The 22,692-nt window shown below is 36.1% G+C and overlaps 1 protein-coding gene across 10 annotated transcripts in view; it reads right to left on the bottom strand.

Annotated features, from left to right (window-relative positions):
• ESCO1 (establishment of sister chromatid cohesion N-acetyltransferase 1) overlaps positions 1–22,692 on the bottom strand; it is a 77,835-nt gene that overhangs the window by 12,044 nt on the left and 43,099 nt on the right. For 9 of the 10 annotated variants that reach the window (XR_004353135.1, XM_032654280.1, XM_032654278.1 and 6 more), the window contains 3 exons: positions 5,995–6,084; positions 3,327–3,470; positions 710–897 (listed from right to left, as the gene is read on the bottom strand). Coding sequence is in view for 8 of the 10 variants with exons in the window: in XM_032654280.1 (XP_032510171.1) it covers positions 710–897; positions 3,327–3,470; positions 5,995–6,084 (422 nt within the window). In the remaining 2 variants the exon portion in view is untranslated. Of the gene's footprint in view, positions 1–709; positions 898–3,326; positions 3,471–5,994; positions 6,085–6,636; positions 6,759–22,692 lie in introns of all 10 variants that reach the window. The other variant, XR_004353136.1, reaches the window with a different exon arrangement.

The raw sequence follows: 22,692 nt of genomic DNA, 5'->3' as shown, positions 1-22,692 counted from the left end.
TTAAAGAGCAAAAAACATGTAATTTTCTGAATCTTCTCCTCTATACCTTTGATTAAAAATCAAGCAATAAAAGCAAGAAGAAAAACTATTAAGAGATTTAGATTATTTACAAATACTATTCTTAAATTAAGACGAATTTTCCCAAAAGCTAAACTCCCAAGAAATTTCCCATACTTCTTTGGTTATCTTTAAGATTCTCTAATATTGAACGCAATTTGAAATAAGTGGGTTATTTTGGCCTGATATCACAGATGCAAATTAAAAAAAGTTAAAATGGTTTAATACTTAACCCATAGTGCTTTCTTCCCCCTCAGGTTAACTTCACATAAAAAGCACTCACAGATCCAACATACTGACAATCTTATGCAGGTTTTAAATTAATATAAATAAAGGTTACACATTTAAGATTAACTAAAGGCCATTCTTTTTTTTTTTTTTGCGGTATGCGGGCCTCTCACTACTGTGGCCTCTCCCGTTGCGGAGCACAGGCTCTGGACGCGCAGGCCCAGCGGCCATGGCTCACGGGCCCAGCCGCTCCGCGGCCTGTGGGATCTTCCCGGACCGGGGCATGAACCCATGTCCCCTGCATCGGCAGGCGGACTCTCAACCACTGCACCACCAGGGAAGCCCCTAAATGCCATTCTTTATATAAAACTCTGCTTAAGTCCTAAACTACTGAAAATGACTTGAAGAATTACATTTAAGTTACCTTAGGCATTCAATCATGCGAGAAGCAATTTTCTTCCGACGCATCATGCTGAACACCCATATGCGGCTGATCCCACAGATTGCAGGCTCTGGCAATGTTGAGCAGCACCAGGCTTTTTGCCTTTCAAATCTGACTTTTTCTTCTTCTGACCTGATAACTGGAAGTTTTTCTTCTATAACTCTGTAGCCCTATATGTAGCAAAATAGGGGGAAATTTTAAACTTTATTTATTTATATTGGAGCAGAGTTGATTTACAATGTTGTGCCAGTCTCTGCTGCACGGCAAAGTGACCCCATTATACACAAAGACATTGTTGGAGGGGCGGGAATTTTAAAGTGGGAATATTGTTAAGCAACTGTCTAGTACTGACCTTAGTGAGGAGGTCACTACTTCTGTCTGGCTTCTTAACAAACTATGGGAACCACTTACGCTTTCACCCTCATTTTAGGAAATAAACAGACCTGGATCTACATTCTGTTCTAACTCGCTAGTTACGTGACCATGAGATAAAGTTACTTAATTATGCTCTGGGTTCCTTACCAATAAATTGGAACTCTCCACCACCTCCTTCAGAGAACTGCTGAGATTAAATAAGGAAATATATACACAGCAGCCTGCCATCACAGCTGGCACATAATAGGAACTGAATGCTAATTTTCTCTACCTCCCATATCCTAGGACCAGCAAAAGGACATGTTAAGAACTCGGCAGTCACAACTGTTTCTGGGCCTGCTGCCATAGTTCTAGGGTTCACAGCTGTGCAGGAACTAGGACGAGGGATGGCAGAGGAATCAAGAGTTAAAAAGGTCCTTTCCTTACACTCTTACCTCTTAAAAAAAAAAAAAAAAAAAAAACTCTAAGAAAACATACATCTCTTCTGCCAGTCTAGTGGCCAAAAAGGGACATGGCTAGCCTTCTGATGGGACGTGGTACACAAGTTAAAACAATCAGACAACACAACTGAGAGTTAACAAAGAACAAACAAGCAAATATTACACAACTATGTTCTAATCTAAACACTGCTACAAGTCATTTCTGGAACTAGGTAGAATAAAAATTAAAAAACACAAGGGTGGGGAGTTCCCTGATAGTCTAGTGGTTAGGACTCAGCGCTTTCACTGCCATGGCCGATTCAATCCCTGGTCAGGGACCTGAGCTCCCGTAAGCCACGCAACACGGCCAAAAAAAAAAAAAAAAAACCCAGAAAACTACAAGGGTTTACTGAAGAACATTCATTGTGAACAACAACAACCAAATACAAAACACTGTAAGAAACAGTCAAAAACAAGACAGATGTCTGCAATTTCTTTTAATGCTTAGTCATTTGCCAAACAGATGTAAGAATGCTCTATCATAAAATTTGCAAATATCTTTGTCACTCTGTGCAAATCTGACTTCAAATATTTAATTTCCCTCATCTAATTAACTTCATTTGTTTCAATCATCAATTTCGTCTAAAAACTGATACTTCCCTCAAGTCGGTATCTTACTATTAACCCTCCTCAGGAGTAATAAATCATGCTAGTTGGAGTGAAATTAAGGGGGGTGAGTTGCTAAGGACAATCCTTAAACACACAACAGTTATTCAATACACACTGAAAGCACTTTGGCATTCAGGAAAATCAAGCATGACATTGTTGATATCTCTTAAAAGTGGGACAATCAAGACTCAGGGACCTATCAAGTGGATAAATGATAAAGCAAAGAATAAATCCACTGCAATGAAAAAACAAACCCACACAATTTGTACTATGCAAAAATTAACTCAATTACAGTATGGCAAGCTTCTATGAGTTAGTCATTTTATATCAAATTTGTATCTCCAAACTACTTTGTCAGCTATTTATTTAAATCAAATTTGTAATTACAAACAGCAAGATTCATAAACTACACAATTTCAGGCTGAATTTTTTTAATGTAGCTTAACATATGGAAATTAACTCACGCAGATTTGTTTTGACTTTGTACTTTATTAGAAAATTTTATGATGAAGCATCCACTTGCAGGCAACTAAAAGATACTATTTGTTTTTTTTTGCACAATTTGGCTCTTAAATACAAGCCAAGTCCTCATCTAGAGCTCAACCAAAGAAGTGGTGATCCACTGCAGGAGTGCGCAACTTTTCATAAAGGGCCAGGCAATAAGTATTTTAGGCTTTGCAGCATACCTGGCCTCTGTTGCAACTATTCAACTCAGTCTTTGTAGTGTGAAAGCAGCCACAGACAATATGTAAGCAAATGGGCATGGCTGTGCTACAATAAAACTTTATAAAAAACAGGTTGGATTTTGCCTTCAGGCTGTAATTTGCCAACCCCTGATTTATTCCAGCGCTGAAGGGACTGAGACAGACATTACTTTAGCAGCCAACAAGGAAACTTCCCGAACAAAATTTAATAGTACTTTTGAGTTACAGAATTTTTCTCTTATACTTTATACTGACTTGAGAAACTAATTCCCATGCAAGATACAACTCCACTGTAGTAAAGAATTACACACAGGAATTCTTGCATTCATACTCTTCCTTACATAAAACGCTGAAAAATTTACCAGGATTATGTTATTCCTGTAACTCTTTAAACACCATACTACATACGACCACTCTTTAAAAATCACTTACCCATTGGATATGTTCTGCAATTAGGCAACCAACTACTTTTTTGTCATTAGAAATAAAGAGAAGTGTTTTTGTTCTGGAATAGCACATTAGTGGAGCCTGCTGGAAACCTAAGTCATTATCAACCATTTCTCTAATCTCGTCAACCTGCCAAATAAAGAACAATATTTTTTTTAACAACAAAAGCATTTTATATATGTAAAAATATACTATTTCAGTTCAATAAATTGAGTATATTATTCCAAGCAGGATATCCTCTTAAGAGTGCTTCTGAATGACTGTCCTGACCAACAAATGTTTTTCAAGCCCTGTGGACCAATTTGCAAAAGGAGGAAAGAATGGAGAGTAATGTCAAGCCCAGCAGTCTGGGAACAACAGGAGTGAGAGTTCCTACAATAGGTAATAAGAACAAAGACTTCCCATTAGAAGGATCATGGGTTTGAGTACTGGAGAGAACTTCACTGGAATCTTCGCCAGGCAAGCCACACTTTTCTTCTTCGCAAGGCTTAATGAATACTCTCATCAGTAAAATGCAGGTGAACACAGAAGACAGACATAAATGTTTACTCCTTATCAACCATTTATAGGCCAGACATTATGCAAAGCACTTTATCAATATTATCTCATTTAAATCCAACACCTCTTAGAGGCTTACAGTTTCTTTTGCATATAGAAGAAATAAAATTCAAAAGTAACTTTCCCATGTCAGATATGGGACACCTAGAACCAAAGAGCTGGGATTTCTGGGATTTGAACCTATAATGTTAATATGGCATCGAACTGCTTCTTTCTGTTACCTCCTAGAATTGTGGTCAAGGTCAAATACGGTAAGCTCAAACTTTTATAGGTTCTCAAAGTCAAGATTTTTGTAGGCACCCACACATTAGTTCCTTCCCCAGTTAAAAAATAATCTGCAAATATTCAGTCCAATAAACATTCATTTGTGACACTAAGTTTAAAATGCAAATAACACCTAAGAGGGTTAAGTACTCACACCTCTGACATGCAGAATACCATGTAATACATCCCTTATTCAGTGATGAAAACTCAAGTCCTCCTAATCCTAGAACAATACGCCACAATACAATACCTGACTCAGTTACTAAAGGCAAATGACTCACAATTCCTTAGATTTTAATTTTTAACCTATTATGGGTTACTAACCAGTAACATACTGAATTGTAGGTTACTAAGAGTCTGTCCTGAGAAATGAAAATGAGGAAATTAGAATTTCCTGTGGAGTCTTGGTAAGAAATGTATGGACGCCACATGCAGTAAAGCAAAGTACCCACTGTGCATTTCCAAATGATAACAGTTGGAATTCCAAAAATTCCATAATTTAATTTTCATTTAGTCAGTTACTAATCCAACATTAATTCAACAAGTATTTGTTTCTGTGCAAGGATCAATGTTTCAAATACAAGACAGGTTTATGTGCCATTCTAAATACTACTGTCTATACTGTTCAGCAGTGGTAACATGGGAGCTTATTTGAGTAACGGGGATTGTTCAGTTATATATTCAGGGTACCCGAAAAGTCAGGAACCACAGGATAAACTTATACAAATGATCCTTGAACAACACAGGTTTGAACAGGATGGGTCCACTTTTACATGGATATTTTTCAATAGTAAATACTTCAGTACTACATGGTCCGTGGTTGGTTGAATCCGAAGATATAGAGGAACCTAGCACACCGAATTATATGTAGATTAACACTGCCTCCCCCAACCGTTGTTCAAGGATCTGTAAGTGGAATGTTAGCTATATTTTCAAATAACAGGTTCAAAGTGTTTTTCTTCAACCTCCCTTTCAGGTGAAGTATTCCTAAATTTAAAGAGGTCCAACTATTAACCTGAGAAAAGTAAATAAACTACTTTCCTTGTGTTTCTAGATATGTTGAAAACACTCTAGTTTAATTAAGTTTTTCAGATAAACGATCAGACCCATTGCTTTACATTATGAGGTACTTCTGAAAAAGCATCTGGAGGAAAAACATTTTGAGCATATTATTTGAAAATGTAATTAATATATTCATTAAAAATAAGTTTGTCCTATGGTCTCCTGACATTTAGGGTACTCTATATAATAAAATGGTTCCAGACTTCATTATCTCTCTGGTTCATTTCTCTGAACCCTAAATTGGACTAAAATCTGGCTCACAGAGGATTTTAAGTTTTCTCCATTACATTTATAAATCAGAATATATCTTATTTTCTACCTTAACATTATGATTACTTCATGTTTAACTTAAGGATAACTATGACCTACTACTAGATCCCCTTCTGCAATAAGCTTTTATTTAGAAATTTACTCAGAATAAAATGACATTTATTAATTTTAATTTTACAAATTATGATTCAGATTTTTATTTTAATTTTGATTCTTGAAATAATTTATGTGGCATTATTCATTACTATGCCTTCATACCATCACTCAAATTACTGGTAATATGAGACAGTAATCAATCAATCCACTAAAAATTCATTTCACTTATGCTAGATACACTACAAAGTTAAAGCATAATTTTTCAGTTGGGTTGTGACTAAATGCTTATTTCTTGTTTTCAGAATTGGTTTTTAAATGTGTTCTGCCAGCAATACGTTATACTCTTAAAGTTAGCTGCAAAATTATACTATTCATTCTGTGTGAAATTTCACTGGAAATTTACCTTTTTCAGGGCATACTTTGGGTCTTCAGGAAGAACCATTATTATCCTGCCATCAGGATATTCAGCTAGAATTCTTTCTTTTTTCCAACCCTAGATATATATATATAAAAAGAAGAATTAATTTTATTTATCACATTTCATACATCATATTCATGTACAATAAGAAAAATATATCAATGTGTCTAAAAATTACAGACATGGAAAAGTATATGCTCGTTAATATTTAATAAGACATGATAAATCAGGTAATTTGTATAATAGGTATAATACAAGCTAATTTCTCTCTACTATTCATTCAGAGATCTAATACCACAATAGCATTTCTAATTTATCATTTCCCATTTTAAATTAATTTAGAAAATCACACACCAAAAGCAAGCCCCTTAAGGTCAGTGATTCCCAGAACCTAAAGGATAACTCACCCAGTTTCTTGATAAGAGAATTAAAGTCTTAAATTTCTTTGGAACATCGTTACCTCCACAAACAAACACTCATGGTTTTATGTCTGGCATGCCAAAGACCTCCAGGAGGTTTTAAATGAACTGATTTGCATGCAGTAGCCCAATATGTAAGGAATAGTTTTTATTCTTATTGATCACAACTATCAAAGTCACAAGAAGGATACTATAAAAATATAACTACCTTCTAAGAATCTAATAGGGAAGGAGGCTACGTTGTGTGTATCTGAAGTTAAACATACTCAAAAAAAGAGAGGTAATAAACTCTTCTTCAGATCCACACTCGTGGTGATTAATGAGCAGAACCTGCATGAAAAAAAAAACAAAACAAAAGCCACTTAAATCTAGTAAGATGGGACTGAACCAGAGGTTAAAACTAGGAGCTTTGAAGTTAAAAATAAGTACAGAAGGAATGAGCTTAACTAGTTGTTCCATTTGTCTTACCCAACCAACTTTAAATAAAAATGCCTTTCAAGAAGCAATATGTACTTCTATTAAAGAAAACCAGCATCTTCTTTCTGAGATTTGTTTGAGAATATTAAAGCTCAATGAAACCAAGAAAAAGGCAACTATATTTTTAAAAATACTATGGCAAGTCTGAAAGGAGGTTGATTTTCTTAAATAATCCAGAATGGTCTTTTTGGGAGAGGGCAGGATCTTAGCTGGGGACAAAAAGTCTAGAAATAAACTTGGTATAAATCACAATTTGGATTAAAGTATTTAAAATCAGAATTTGTTTAAAAAATAGAGCACCCAAAGGTAAAGTAAAATTCAGACTATAATTATGATGGTAATGCGTTCCCAAGATTTGAAAAGAAAAAAGGAGCAGAAACAATAGTCACAGAAGTCATTTTTTTCAAACTAGAAACGAAAATCTGAATCATATCCAGATTTGAATATAGGTAAAATGCTTTTACAAGGAATAAAAGATATCACCCTCTTTAAAAACAAATTTACATTACTATGTTATTTTTGGAAAAAGTTTTTAAAATAAATCTATTTCACATAAAATGAAAATGGACTTTTCATTTTAAAAACTAAATGACAAATTCAATGAAAAGCTAGAATTTAAGTAACCCCAACTTATAACAAAGTCATACGTCCTGAACTGAATTACCTAAAGATAATCTGATAAGCTATTTTCCTACTGTCTTTAAAAATAACAATACTGGTCTAATGTCATTATATTGCACCGTAGGCACTAGATAAAGTATTTTGCTTTACTGACTTTTTAGTACAAAAACTTTCTCTTGATACAAGTTGAGACTTGCATGTTCACGCAGGAAATGTTATCACAATTGGATTTGATACAATTTTTTAAAATGTTTTAAGTATGATTGTTTTTTCATGTACATGTATAAGCAGCAGGAATTGCAACGGGCAGAGTTATTACTGCTTAGGTTTCTAATGTTTATGAAGACAGCATATTTAAGTGAAAACTTTTTAAGAGTTCTGGAATAAAAGTTCAGGGTTTAAATCCCATTTCTTGGTAGTTACTAGCTATATGGTCTTGGGCAAATCACTGGAACTCTCATTCTGTTTCCTGACCTACGCTATGGACAAAATAGTTGTCATCACATACATTACTTAGGAGTTTAGAGCACTGCATTTAAGAGATGATACCTCACAGAGAGCAGCCACTCAGTAACTCTTAGTAACTTCCACTCTACCTTCCTAATGGTATCAAACTAAAATCCATGTACTACTTTAAGAAAACACAATTAAAAAGTCCCCAAAGTTAAATACGACAATAAATTTGAATCTTGGACAAGGCAAAGATGAAAGAACCAAGTTGGCTAATATCTGTCAAATAAGATAATAAAGACATTCATATGCTTCAACTGCAGTTAACTCTTTCCTGGAGTCAATAACCACATGATCCTCCTATCTTTAGAATACTTAGATGAGATGAAATGTGTCTGCTACTTGAAACTGAGACAGAGGTGGAGGTTTTGGGAAGGGTAAATGCAATTCAGAGGAAGAACCAAATAGCCACAGCTTTTTTTGGCAAAGATATAAATTTCAATGCAGTGCATTTACACCTTTCACCTTCAGCTCTAACATGTTACACATATCCCTCTGCTAGCAAGTGGTATTTTCCAAACCCCAAATATTCTTAATTCACCCATCTGACTACTGAAAAGCAGAACGCTTTACACTGCTGATAGCAATCAATTATTTTTTTTTTGCCCCAACCCCACTGTAGTTACTCTAGACTTCAGAGCCTAAAGAATGGAAGGGGTTTTTCCTCTTTTTCCATTTGAAAAAGATTACAATTAAAAACAAAATACATTGGGTGGTGAATATATTGATGTATACAATTGTTGAAATTCATCAACCAAACATTTAGATCTGTGCGTTCAAGTTATATACGTTCATACTAATCACTTTCATAAAAGGTTGAATGGAAATACCCATGAAAGAATACCCTGAAAAATAAAACCAGTAACCAGCTTTTCAAAAAAATTATCAACAAATATGGCAAGGAAAAAAAAAAAGACCTAGAGGGAGAACCTTTAGATTAAGAGATTTAAGAGACATACCAACCAATGCAACATATGGACCTTAATTCAAACAGTACAGAAAATTACGAGATATTTGGGGAGATTCTGAACCCTGAGGGAATATCTGATATTAAGGAATTAAATTTTAAAGGTGTGGTTATACTCTTTAAATCCTGTTTACGGTTAAAAAAAAAAAAAGAGCAATCTTTTCATCTTTTAAAAATACATATTTAAAAATATCCACTAAAATGATAATGTGACACCTGGGTTTCACTTTAAAATAATTAGGAAGGGTGGATGCAAGAAGATTTCCCATGAATTGTGACTTCTTAAAGCTAAGTGATGAGTACCTGGGGACTCACTGTTTGGTGGTGGGGATGTGGGGCAAGATGGGGTAGACTATTTTGGAAAGTTCAAATCACCCATTGTCAAAACTGTGCCCAAGGCCCAAGGCTTGCTCAAATACCATTTACTCAGACGTGAAAAATGAATGTCAAATGAATCCAGTCAGCAGAGTGGTTAGACCTGAGGCTGGGAAAAGCACTGACTGCAGTGGGGGCACAGAGCGGCTTCTGAGATGCTAGTGGTGTTTCTTGTCATGTGGGTGTTCACTTTGCAAAACTACATCATTAAGCTGAGCACTCATTATTTGGGTACCTTTCTTTACATGTTGTATTTCAATTAAAATTTTACTTAAAATTACTAAAGGAATTTGAAAAACAGACATTTTTAGTTCGACAGCAAGTCTAACACTTTTTATATGTTGAAATAGATATATTCTAAATACCATCTCTTTTTTAAAAAAATTTTAAGTCTTCAGAAACAAAAGTAAATTAAAATTAGCTCATTCAAAGTTCGGTCACATGCTCTTTTGGACAGTACCCAAGGCAGAAAGCATAAAAAACTGCAGAAAAACTGCATAAGAGAAACAAATTATAGACTCTTGAAATATATAAAAATATTTTGTTGAAATGAATTTTAAACATAAATATGTACTTATGAACATTTTAAAAGTCAGCAAGGACATACACCAAAATATAAACAGAGGTTATCTGAGTGATTTAATTTTTTCCTTTTAGTTTATCTGTATTTCCTGTTTTTTCTACTTTAATAAAATGTTATAATAAAAGTATTAATATACTTTACCCGCAAGCAGCTGGTTTTAATTCATGTTTGGATACTTTGCAAAAATAATCCTGTATTAACAACAATGATGATAAAGATGTGTTTCCATGCCCTCTCCAGGCACACCACCTTCCCCGAATCTCCATGTGTTCACCAACCCAAAAGCTCTCTGAACCCTGTCCTTCTGGGTTTTTTGGAGGCTTCACTACAGAGGCAGAACTGATCAAATCATTGGCCACTGGTAAAAGAACTCAATCTCCAGCCCCTCTCCCCTCCCCAGGATCAGGGTGTGAGAACTGAAAGTTCCAACCCTCTGTTGTCGGCTCCACTGGCAAACAGCCCCCGTCCTTGGGTGAGCTCCAAAGGTCATCTCATTAAAGTAACAAAAGACACTTTCTCCCATCACTTAGGAAATTCCAAAGGTTCTGGGAGCTGAGTCAGGACAAGCACTGAAGATGGGGTCAATTATTTCTGAGCTAAATTTATTGTACACACAATGTATTTTGTTGAAATTCAAATAAAATAATAAGAACCTAGTCTATTACTCATGGACCCTAGAGCCAACTACGTCACTCACTAGCTGTGTGATTTCAGGCAAAATACAGATCCTTCTTTCTGCTGTTTCCTCATTTATAAATTAATTGTAACTACTTAGTGATCTGCTAAAAGAACTAAGAGGAGTTTAATATGGGTAAAATGCTTAGAGGAGTCCCTGGTACACAGAAAGACCTTAACTAATATCATTTCTTTTCCCTCCTAAATGTAAAATAAATTAATCTGTATCAATTTATTTACCCCCAAAAAATTCCTCTGGGAATTAAAAAACATGAAGATATCTTATATGTTGATTTGTGTTCAGTCAACCAGGCATGAATGATATAATCAGTCTATTAAAGCAAAATTAAGCACAATGCTATGTGAAGTTAACCTTCAAATCCGTTAGCTATATTTATTACTACTAGAGTATTTCAAGATTCATCGTTTCCCATTTTAAATGACTTAACCACTAAAAGCTAGCCAACCTGTTTAATTTTTCAGTTTTAAAGAAGGTATTCAGAAAAACCAAAGTCCCATGACACAGTGGGGTTTTTTTATTCATTCAGTGAGTCAGAAATCAAAGAGTATACATAAGAATTTGTTTTATTTTAGAAAAATCTGACTCAATTCTACAGATGTTTTATAGACTTTTCATTTTGTAGGTATGCTATGATAGCAGGATCTCCTCCAGTGTACTTTTCTCATTCTCTGCAATATTTGAACTGAACAGAAGCCAGAACCCCTAAAAGCTTCTACTCCTCCAGTAAAACTATTTGTTTTGATAAATCCTGTATCCTGTACCCCACGACCAATTTTCTTTGATCCACGGATTAAGCTACAGGGATCTGGAGTTTTGGGATGTCTAGACTGCTGAGGCCTACAATGAGACTTACTATAAATATAGACCATAAGCTCCAAAACGACTAAGACTTCGTTTGACACACACTATAGCCCAAGTCACAGCACTGAAAATTAAGTAACCAATAAATATTTTTGAAACGCTGGAGTGTGCCTGAAGGACTAAAGCCTCTATTCATAAAATCAAGAACTTAACCTCTCTGTCTTAGTTTTGTAACCCATAAAAGAGGAATGAAAACTACTTCACTAAGTTACAGTGAATTAAATAATACTTACTGAACAATTACAAAACTTAGTTATAGCTGACAGAATGTGGAAGGTAAAGAGGGGGAGAATGTAGTCACCAAGGAGTCAAATATCATTTATAAATATTAAAATTAAAGGCAATCAACAAAACTAAACATCAAAATATAGCTAGTAAAAACTGGGAAAAGAAGATTTTACTAAAACACATTTATATACCGCTTGAGATATATATATATATATACACATATAAGCTATATATACAATGTTGGAAACACTGAAAAAGACAAAACTGCTTAACCAGTGGAGAATGAGACTGGAAACAGGGTAGGGAAAAAGGAGGCTTTTTTTTTTTTTTTTTTTTCATTTTATACCTTACAATTCTGGAAATTTCCATTTCTAGGTACACATACTGCTTTTATAAATTTTCTTTTAAAAGATGAGTTGAAGAATAAAAACTTTGAAGGCCACCCTTTAATTCACCTAAATTAAAATCTTTTCTAGGAAAAAAATGTGAAAGGAAAATTTTCTCCACAATGGAGGTTTGAAGAACAAATGCCCTTAAAAGCACATGTTAAAAGAGAAGTATTTAAATACTCTTTCTTGCAAGTAATACAATAATGGTATATAAGAAAATTTTTTCAATAATGCCTTTTCATAACTAAGGACCATCTGATTCTGAAATACAATTTTTAAAATTACTTTGGAAGGAACTCAATGATTTACAGAGCAACATCTGTTTTCAACAGTTATTTTCCATTTCTCTAACATCCCTGTCATGTGTATATATGTTTTTTAAATTATAGTTTTCACCACTTCCTGAGAAAAATCTAAGTTCTAAGAAATAGGTTTTTATGAGAGGTGCTTAATATGTTCTGAACAGCAAAACATTTTCATGGGTAAAATGGTAGAATCTTAAAACTACTTGGAGTTTTAATAGCTTCTGATTAAGAAAAACAAAAATCTAAAAGAAAGAGAAGTGATGAAGTCTGGTATTTATTAAAGTCACCCAATTTATAATTCAGGAAAAAAGTCTAGAGCTCAGCTAATTAGATATTTTTAATACATGGCAGTAACTTTCTGGACTAACTTGCTGGACTAACCAATGCTTAGTTTTCCCTGGGTAATAGAAGCTGATGCCTGGGGCACACTGACTGTCAACCAGTAAACAACTACTTTGGAATTCCAAATCTAAGTGACGTGATTACCAAGAGTCATTTGTTTGTTCCTAAACTTGTTTATGCCAATTTATTAACTATAAAATGCAATCAAATAAACTGACAAAATTATAGTGCAGGGACTTCCCTGGTGGCGCAGCGGTTAAGAATATGCCTGCCAACGAAGGGGACACAGGTTTGAGCCCTGGTCCGGGAAGATCCCACAAGCCGCGGAGCAACTAAGCCTGTGCGCCACAACTACTGAGCCCGCACTCTAAAGCCCGTGCGCCACAACTACTGAAGCACGTGCGCCTACAGCCCATGCTCGGCAACAAGAGAAGCCACCACAATGAGAAGCCTGCGGACCACAACGGAGAGCAGCCCCCGCTTGCCGCAACTAGAAAAAAACCTGCACGCAGCAATGAAGACCCAAGGCAGCCAAAAATAAATGAATAAATAAACTTATTTATTTTTTAATTAAAAAAAAAAGCACAGGTATTTGGGTCTGCATCTCCTCTTTAAAAAACGAGAGTGCAAAAATAGTTGTTTTAATGAAAGTTAGGCAGGACACTCTGGAAAAAAGCAAATAGGCCAAGTCTCTTTTAAAAATCAGAAATGCAACAAGAAAAATTCTATACCCAGATTCTCAGGTTGCTCTGCAATATTTAAGTTCTTCCTCTATATTTTTAAAAGTACATCATAAAGGATGGCTATGGGTGTGATGTATATGAGGAAAAAAACAAAGCTAAACTAATTAGAGGATCCATACTCAAAGAAACAGTTCATTTAACATACATTGACAGGCTTCAAATTATAATAAAATGTTTAAACTATGTAATGACCCTATAGAAGACATTGTTCTTTGCCCATCCCAAGCCATTCTCTCCCATTCTTTTTTTGACCATTTTGTTTGGGGCGGTAATATGTGTATTTTCAACAATAAATTCCAAATACTCCAGTGTTTCTCAACAGGGCTGTTACTGGAACTTTAGGCTAGACATTCTACCTTCTTTGGAAGTGTCACACGCATTGCAAAAAGTTCAGTACCCCTAAACCCTGCCCACCAAATGTCAATACTCTCCACGTATTTCCAGATGCTACCTAAAAGAAGTTATGTAATAAACACCCCATTCCCCTACCTTGAGAACCACTGGCACAATAAATCATATTCTCTTACTTCTTTTTGACAGATTCTTACATTCCCAGCTCTCTTGCAGCTAAAGGGTAGCTAGCTACTAGGCCCAGTTCTGGTGAATGAGACATAGGGAACATTGCAAGAGCTTCTGGAAAATTGCTGTTCTTCACTGATAAAATGAAAAAACCACTTGAGGGACTCTTTTTGAAAGAATACCCACTCCAACCAACATTCCTGCTTTAAATCTGAATATGGTATCTGGACTACAGGAGTTTACTTTATGGACCATGAAGTTACAGCTATGAAGCTAAAAAGTCAACACACTAAGGAGAAAAGGGCACTGAAGGAGAAATACCCAGTGTTCATGTTGGGTATTTTTAAAAAACATTTTTTTGATTGTTGAACTGCTGAATGGAACAACCCCAAGACTATGTACCTCCAGACTTCTTCTTAAGAAAACATGTATCCTTATGATTTAAGCTACTATTAGTTGGGTATTCTGATACTAAGGATCTCCACTTGAATCAACTTTTTTGATTAACTGACCCAATTTTCCCAACTGTGCCAGTTAAGAAAACTTCTGTAATTACATCATCAAATCTATTACTATAGGAATAATATTTCTTTTAAGGTATACTCGGGTCAGACCTAACTAAAAGTCATATGAAGAATTATGAGATTCTTTTCTCTGTCATTCTCAAATACTAAGGAATCCAAAACATCCCTTTATTAGATTCATCAATTAAGCACTTTTCAACTTGTAGCAGTAATCTCCCAGTATATAAGAAATATTTCATTTGATGTCAGTCTCATCTCAAGGTCATCTGGGCTTAGTGAGCAAATCTACTGACCTCTTCAGTTTCACTCATGATTTTAAAAAATTCATGGCCCAAACTCCACTCCATCCCAAGTCCCAAATCCATTACTGAAAAATGTTCTCTAAATGTATATCTTTGGGAGTTCCACTCCCAGTTAAGATAAAGAAGGTCATAAAAAGATCACTGGTTCTGTTGTAATAAGAAAACACCCAATAAACTAAAAAGCATTTTTTTTTTTAAGGCAATGCAGAGCTGTGGACTGATTTCCAGAGATGAACCACCCTACCTAGGTGAGCAGAGACCAGCAGTCATTTTTATCCCTAAGACATTGACCAATCAGTGTCTTAGAGGAGCAGGATTGCCACAGGCAGAGGACAAGAAAAGTCTACTACTGGGACAGGGAAAAATCAGTCAAATTCTTAATGGTCATAAGTGAGCTGGCATGGAAGTCTAAAATCTGGAGGAGCGCGAAACACAGAGGTAATTCTCCACCAACTCTCTCCCATGGGACATCTGCTGAGTGGCGCTAGGAGGTATTGTGTACTGTGGAGTGTAGATCCTCAACCTCTGCTGGAGAGAGGCACCTGATCCCAACCTTAAGACATTAAAAATCCAAATGGATAGAGTAACTAAAATTTCAACCCAACTCAACTCCTAATGAAATCTAAGAGATCAGTCCCTTAATGTAGTTGCCAGACAGAAAGGAAAGCTTTGGCTAGGGGGTGGGGGGCGGGGGCAGGGAAGGGAATTATCTGATTATCTACTTCAGTTGCTAGTGTTCTTTTATACACAATGTCCAAGAAAAACTTACAAGGCAAGACAGGAAGATTTAATATTGTCAACAGGTCAGTTCTTCCCAACTTGATCTATAGAGTCAATGCAATCCCAATCAAAATCCCAGCAAGCTATTTTGTGGATATTGACAAACTGATTCTAAAGTTTATATGGAGAGGCAAAAAAGTCAGAATAGCTAACACAATATTGAAAACGAACAGAGTCAGAGAACTAACACTATTGGACATCAAGACTTACTGTAAAGCTACAATCATCAAGCCAGTGTGACACTGGTGAAAGAAGAAACAATGAAACAGAATAGAAAGCCCAGAAATAGACCCACATATAGTCAACTGATCTTCGGTAAAAAGCAACAGCAATACAATGGAGAAAAGATGGTCTTTTCAACAAATGGTGCTGGAACTACTACTATATGTCCACGTGCAAAAAAAAAAAAAAGGATTTAGATACAGACCTTACACCCTTCACGAAAATTAACTCAAAATGGACCATAGATGTAAATGTAAAATGCAAAACTATGAAAACTCCTAGGAGATAACAAAGGGAAAAATCCAGATGACCTTAGGTATGGCAATAATTCTTTACATACAACACCAAAAGCACAATCCATGAAAGAAAGAACTGATAAGATGGACTTCATTAAACTTAAAATTAAAAACTTCTGTTCTGCAAAAGACACTGTCCAGAGGATGAGAAGACAAACCTCAGGGTTTGTCATATCAATACTTACAATGACCTAGCTCATAAAGGGCTGTTATCCAAAATATACAAGGAATTCTTAAAACTCGACTATAAGAAATCAAACAACCTGTTAAAAAATGGGCCAGGGACATCCCTGGTGGCTCAGTGGTTAAGAATCTGCCTGCCAATGCAGGGGACACGGGTTTGAGACCCAGTCTGGGAAGATCCCACATGTCGCGGAGCAACTAAGCCCGTGCGCCACAGCTACTGAGCCTGTGCTCTAGAGCCTGCGAGCCACAACTACTGAAGCCTGCATGTCACAACTGCTGAAGCCCGTGCGCCTAGAGCCCGTGCTCCATAGCAAGAGAAGCCACAGCAATGAGAAGCCCGCACACCTCAACTAAGAGTAGTCCCCGCTCACCAAAACTAGAGAAAGCCCGTGTGCAGCAACAAAGACCAATGCAGCCAAAAATAAATTAATTAATTAATTGAAAAAAAAAAAAAGGGCCAAAGACCTGGACAGATGCCTCACCAAAGAAGATATACAGATGGCAAATAAGCATATGAAAAGATGCTCCCTATTCTGTCACTATGGAAATGCAAATTAAAACAGTAAGATCCAATACACAACCATTAGAATGGCTAAAACCCAGAACACTGACAACATCAAATTTTGGCAAGAATGTGGAGCAACAGAAAATCTCATTCATTGCTGGTGGGAATGCAAAATGGTACAGCCACTTTGGAAAACAGTTTGGCAGTTCTTACAAAACTAGACACACTCCTACCACACGACCCAGCATTTGCACTCCTTAGTATTTACAAAAACGAGTTGAAAATGTATGTCCACACAAAAACCTTCACATGGACATTTATAGCAGCTTTATTCACAATTGCCGAAATGTGGAAACAACCAAGATGTTCTTCAGTAGGTGAACAGGTAAATAAATTATGATACATCAGGATAATAAAATATTATTCATCACTAAAAAGAAATGAGCTATCATGAAAAGATACAGAGTAACTTTCAATGCATAATACCAAGTGAAAGAAGTCAATGTGAAAAGGCTACATACTGTATGATTCCAATTACATACCATTCTGGAAAAGGCCAAACTTTGGAAACAGTTAAAAAGATCAGTGGTTGCCAGGGACTGGGGCCGGGGTTAGGCAAGGATGAAGCAGGGGAGAACAGAAAAACTATTCTGTATGACATTACTGGATACATGTCATTATGTATCTTTTAAACCCATGAAATGTACAACACCAAGAGTGAATCCTAATATATACTATGTACTTTGGGTGATAATTTGTCAATGTAGGCTCATCAACTGCAACAAATATACCACTCTGGTGTGGAATGTCAAGCATATGTACGGGCAGGAGTATACAGGAACTCTCTCTACCGTAAGCTCAATTTCCCTATAATCTTAAACTACTCTATAAAAATAAAGTCTATAAAAAAAAAATAAGACCATGGACAGAAATAGGAAATTATGATCCAAGATCAAGAGGGGAAAAGTCAACAGAAACAGGCCCAGTGTGACCCAAATATTTGAATTAGCAGAAAAGAACTTTAAAATTGCTATTACACGTATGCTAAAGATTTTAAAGGACAAGAGGACAAACTACGTGAAAGAAGAATTTCAGGAGAGAAACTAAAACTCTCAAAATTTAATTCCTGTGATAGAAGGATTAGAAGCATTATTTTTATATATAAAGAAAAATTTATCTTACAGAAAATTAAAAACAACTTAAGAAAAACCACTGGTACAAAATAATCTATAATGACCTTATATCTTAGCCAAAAAAAAAAAAGAGTTAAATTACTTTGACTATTTTTCTAAACAAAGAACAAACGATTTTAGCACCTAAATTCAGTCAGATATGTAATTCAATATGCAAACCTAGTTAATAAACCTCTAACTGCCACAATGAATTCAAATTTGGGCTGCTTTACATATTTTGAAGTATGTTACTATTCTGTCTAACTTACAATATGCTCCATGTCCCCCAAAGATATTTGTACTATTAATTCCCAATGATTTAATATCAACAAATATCAGAGTTGCCAAAGTCCAGAGAAATCTGGTTTAATCTCATTTTTAAAATTATTTATTTATTTATTTATTTTTGCGGTACGCGGGCCTCTCACTGCTGTGGCCTCTCCCGTTGCGGAGCACAGGCTCCGGACGCGCAGGCTCAGTGGCCATGGCTCACGGGCCCAGCTGCTCCGCGGCATGTGGGATCTTCCCGGACCGGAGCACGAACCCATGTCCCCTGCATCAGCAGGCAGACTCTCAACCACTGCGCCACCAGGGAAGCCCTTAATCTCATTTTTAAATGAGAAAACTGAGACTCACCACTCTTGTTCTGTGGCTTCAAATCAAAATCTGTTCTTTAATTCAATGCATTTGTTGAGCTCCTACTACGCATTGGCAGGTGCTCTTCAGCATGATAAACAGACTACCAAGGACTCTGCTTCGACACAGCTTCTACTCCAGTGGGGAATACACATAACAAACTTTCAGAGTGTGATAAGTTATACAGACAGAAGAGGGACAAAGGGGAGCTATTTTGTACTGGGTGGTCAGGGAGGGTGTCTTTAAGACCAGAATGAAGAGAGCCAGTATGTGAAGATCTGAGAGAAACACTCCAAGAAAAAGTAATATAAGTACAAATACACTAAGAATGGAATGTGGTTGAAGTGGTTTAAGAACAGAAGGAAGATCTGCATGACCGGAGTACAGCAAATAAGGGGAAGAGTGTAAGGAGATGAGATTAGAGAAGGGGGAGTGTGTGGGGCCTTGATGCCACAGTTAAGTACTCTGAATTTTATTCTACGTGTGATGTGAATTCACTGGAAAATTTTAAAGAAAGGAAGGACATAATCTGATTCAAGTTTCTAAAAGACTGCTATGGACAACATGCAGAAAGACTGCGGGGAACAAAAATGGAAGATGGGAGACCAGTTAGGGAAGCATTACACAAGTGGTCCAGGTAAAAAATGCTGCCAGCTTGGTTTAGAGCAGGAGCAGTAGACATGACAAAAGTGGGAGTATTTGGAATCTATTTTGAAGGTGAAATTCACTAATGGATTGAGTTACAAGGACAATAAAAAGAAAACTGAAGGACTGTTCTGAAGTTTTCAGCTTGTGGATATGAGTAAATGGCGGTACCATCTCTGGAATAGAGAAAAGTAGAGGAAAAACAGATTGAAGTTTTTATTTGCCACTAGATATATTTTCCCTCCCCAGAGTTTGTGAACACTTTCTACTAAGCCTGTGCTCTAGAGCCCACGAGCCACAACTACTGAGCCCACATGCCACAACTACGGAAGCCTGCGTGCCTAGAGCCCATGCTCCGCAACAAGAGAAGCCACCACAATGAGAAGCCCACGCACCGCAACGAAGAGTAGCCCCCGCTCTCCACAACTAGAGAAAGCCCGCGCGTAGCAACGAAGACCCAACGCAGCCAAAAATAAATAAATAAATAAATTTATTTTTTAAAAATGTAAAATTTTGTTGCATGTAACATTCATTCTAAAGGTATTCGTTCTCCAATATATGGCCTTCACATCCCAAAGGAAAATTACTTTCTGACTGCTCCCATTCTACATTTATACACCACAATATTTTAAGTCTTTAAGATAAAATAAGTTAGAAAAACTAAAAATGTGGGTCAGGAAAGAGAGAAAAAAACTTGGATGCTTGAAATAAGACATTTGGTAATTTTTATGTAACAAATTCCTACCTGTTTCTAAAGAAACTACTTCTTAACTTTCAACCTTTAAGCAGGGAAACTCAATGAAACTCAGACCAAATTCTGAGTCGGCTCTCTGAATTCCTCCTACAAATATACCTGGACTCCCTATTCCCTAAGAATGCTGGAGTACACTTCTAAGAGCCAAGGCTACTTTGCTTCCGATTCCTTTCCCAATCCCAAGACTTAAAAATCCCCATTCCTGCTCCACACCCAGTTTCCTCCTTGTCCTAATTATCTTCAAAAGGAATATAGAAAAAGTATGCAGAAGTAAATTCACATGTATTCAATTTTCACATAAAAGAAATTAAGGGTTACTGGATCATGGCTTCCCTGCCTCAGCTTTCTGTAGCAGCACTGTCTAACTGAATTCACTGTGACAATACAAATACTCTACATCTACACTAACACGTAGCCTCTAGCAACATGTGACTACTGAGCACTGGTTACTGTAACTGAGGAACAGCATTTTTCATTACTGTGGTTTAGTGCTACCACACTGGATAGTGCAGCTGTACATCTAATCAGGGATCTGTCAAATCCTTCTTCGAAGTTTTTCTTGTCATCAAGAGGTGAAAACAAACCCCTCTTCTGATCGCTGCTCTACCAAAGTAATTATCACTTCTAAATTGCAAAGCTAATTTATAATTTAATTTAAATAGTTAATATTGATTTATTGCTTTAATAGTTACTTAAATCTTCTACTGTTAACTTTTCATTTCTTTCAGGCTTTGTTCCTAAATTTGAAGGCAAGGGTATATCAAATACCCTGAGAGTAAGGTCCTCCACAAAGCATTCAGTCAAATGTTAATCAAAGGAGATAAGGGAAAGACAGAGGTAAGAAAGATTAAGTTAGGAGATTTTCTGCAAAGAACCCACACATTATTCCTTTTCTGCATTACTAAAAGCTCAAAATACAGATGAGTTCTGGATAGGTTCCTTGCCTAGCAACATGGCTCAATGCTCTTGGGGGAGTTTTTCCTGCTTTCTCTTCACACCTTTAGGAAAACAGTATCTTAGTTCATGAAGGGAAACTGAAATGAACCTAGGTCTAAACCAGAATCCAGGCTCCCCCTGAGGCCTCAAGGGGCTCCTTCCTAAATAGTTTCTAGTAAGTCAGATAAAATACATTTCCCCAAATGGTGTCAATGAGGCAGATGGAGTACAGTGAAGGAATAGAGAAAGAGAGCACCATCACTCTCTCCCCTACCCCAAACCAAAGAGGATAAGGAAAAGAAAAAATTGTAGTCAACCAAAAGTAGCCTCTGTGGCATTGATTTCTATTGCTACTATGGCTATATAATTTATATGCTATTTTAACCTTTTGAAAAGAAGACTTCAGCCATTTTTACCTGTCATAGATTATTACCATGTCAAAGGGAAACATTTTACCCTAAGGAAAAACTACTTATTTTCTAAAGAATGTTTGATTAAAATATAAAAAGTATAACTCATTCTAATTTATTCTGAGTGGAAAGAAACTTGATTTCCAATCGCTGAACACTGCCCATGTGAAATAAATAAAGGCCAGAGCACGAAATGACTTCTTTTCTATATGCTTCTCTCCAAGAATCAAACACAACAGATGAACTGGCATTTAAAAAACTTAGATGTTTCATCAAACACTTAAGAGTACTTAATGCAAAAGCACAATATTAGGTGCCCAATAAATGATTCATGTCACAACCCAAAATCCAGGGTTGTGATCACAGCAGAATATCTTTAACATAGGTGTGTTTTTATCCTCTCTCCATACACTAGAAAAGAATGCTACAATGTTCTGGAGGAGTTTCTACCTTAAAATCTATGTATACCTACACACTTGAAAACAGCAAAAGATCAGAACATTAACTTTGATGTTAGTGAAGGATGGCCAACTGCTAAACTCGATTCCTTCTCTTGAGCTTATTTCAAAAAATAAATAAAATAACCCATAGCTCTGTCCCATCAAGGAGGGTGGGGGTGGGGTGTGGGGCAGGAATCAGTCTTCCCTAAGTTGCTCTACTGCTTTACAGTTTTGCAAGAGCCAGAATTTGTTGAGAAGGTGATGACTCCACCTTGTTCCATAAACTAATTTCCTTTGGTATTGTGGAAGAGCAGAGTACATTAATTCCTGGTTGATTTCTTTACAGATTGTGTCAGAAATTAAGAACTTCCTTTAAAATAAAGAATTAAGTCTTTTAAACCAAATCTTTTTATAATTTGAGGAAACTGGTTGCAAGAATCAGATAATGTAACTTGAGCAGAACACATTTTAACTTCTACCAGATTCACGTATGTAAAATAAACAAATATTTTTGCCAAAGAAGTATTCTATAATTTAGCTGCCTGATAGAGCTATTTTTCTTTTGAAGTTTTAAGGATATTAATACAGTCAAATTGGAAAAGTACAAATTTCAAGTGACAAATCAATATCTAGCTATAGATATTCTATGTCCACACACCTTATATTTTATTTAGTTAAGCAGTAGGAGGGTGTATGTGTGGAAAAGCAGATGAAATAAGGAATATAAAGGATCATCACAGAAGGGAACCAAAAAAAGAAAACCCCACTTATCTTGGGAAGAAGTAACTGGATAAATAAAACCATGAATATAAATCCTTCAACCAAAGGTAAGGATACAA

The sequence above is a fragment of the Phocoena sinus genome, chromosome 14, assembly GCF_008692025.1.
Source record: "Phocoena sinus isolate mPhoSin1 chromosome 14, mPhoSin1.pri, whole genome shotgun sequence".
Lineage (NCBI taxonomy): Eukaryota > Metazoa > Chordata > Mammalia > Artiodactyla > Phocoenidae > Phocoena > Phocoena sinus.
The sequence above is the reverse complement of the archived record's forward strand: the minus strand, read 5'-3'. Positions and strand labels throughout refer to the sequence as shown.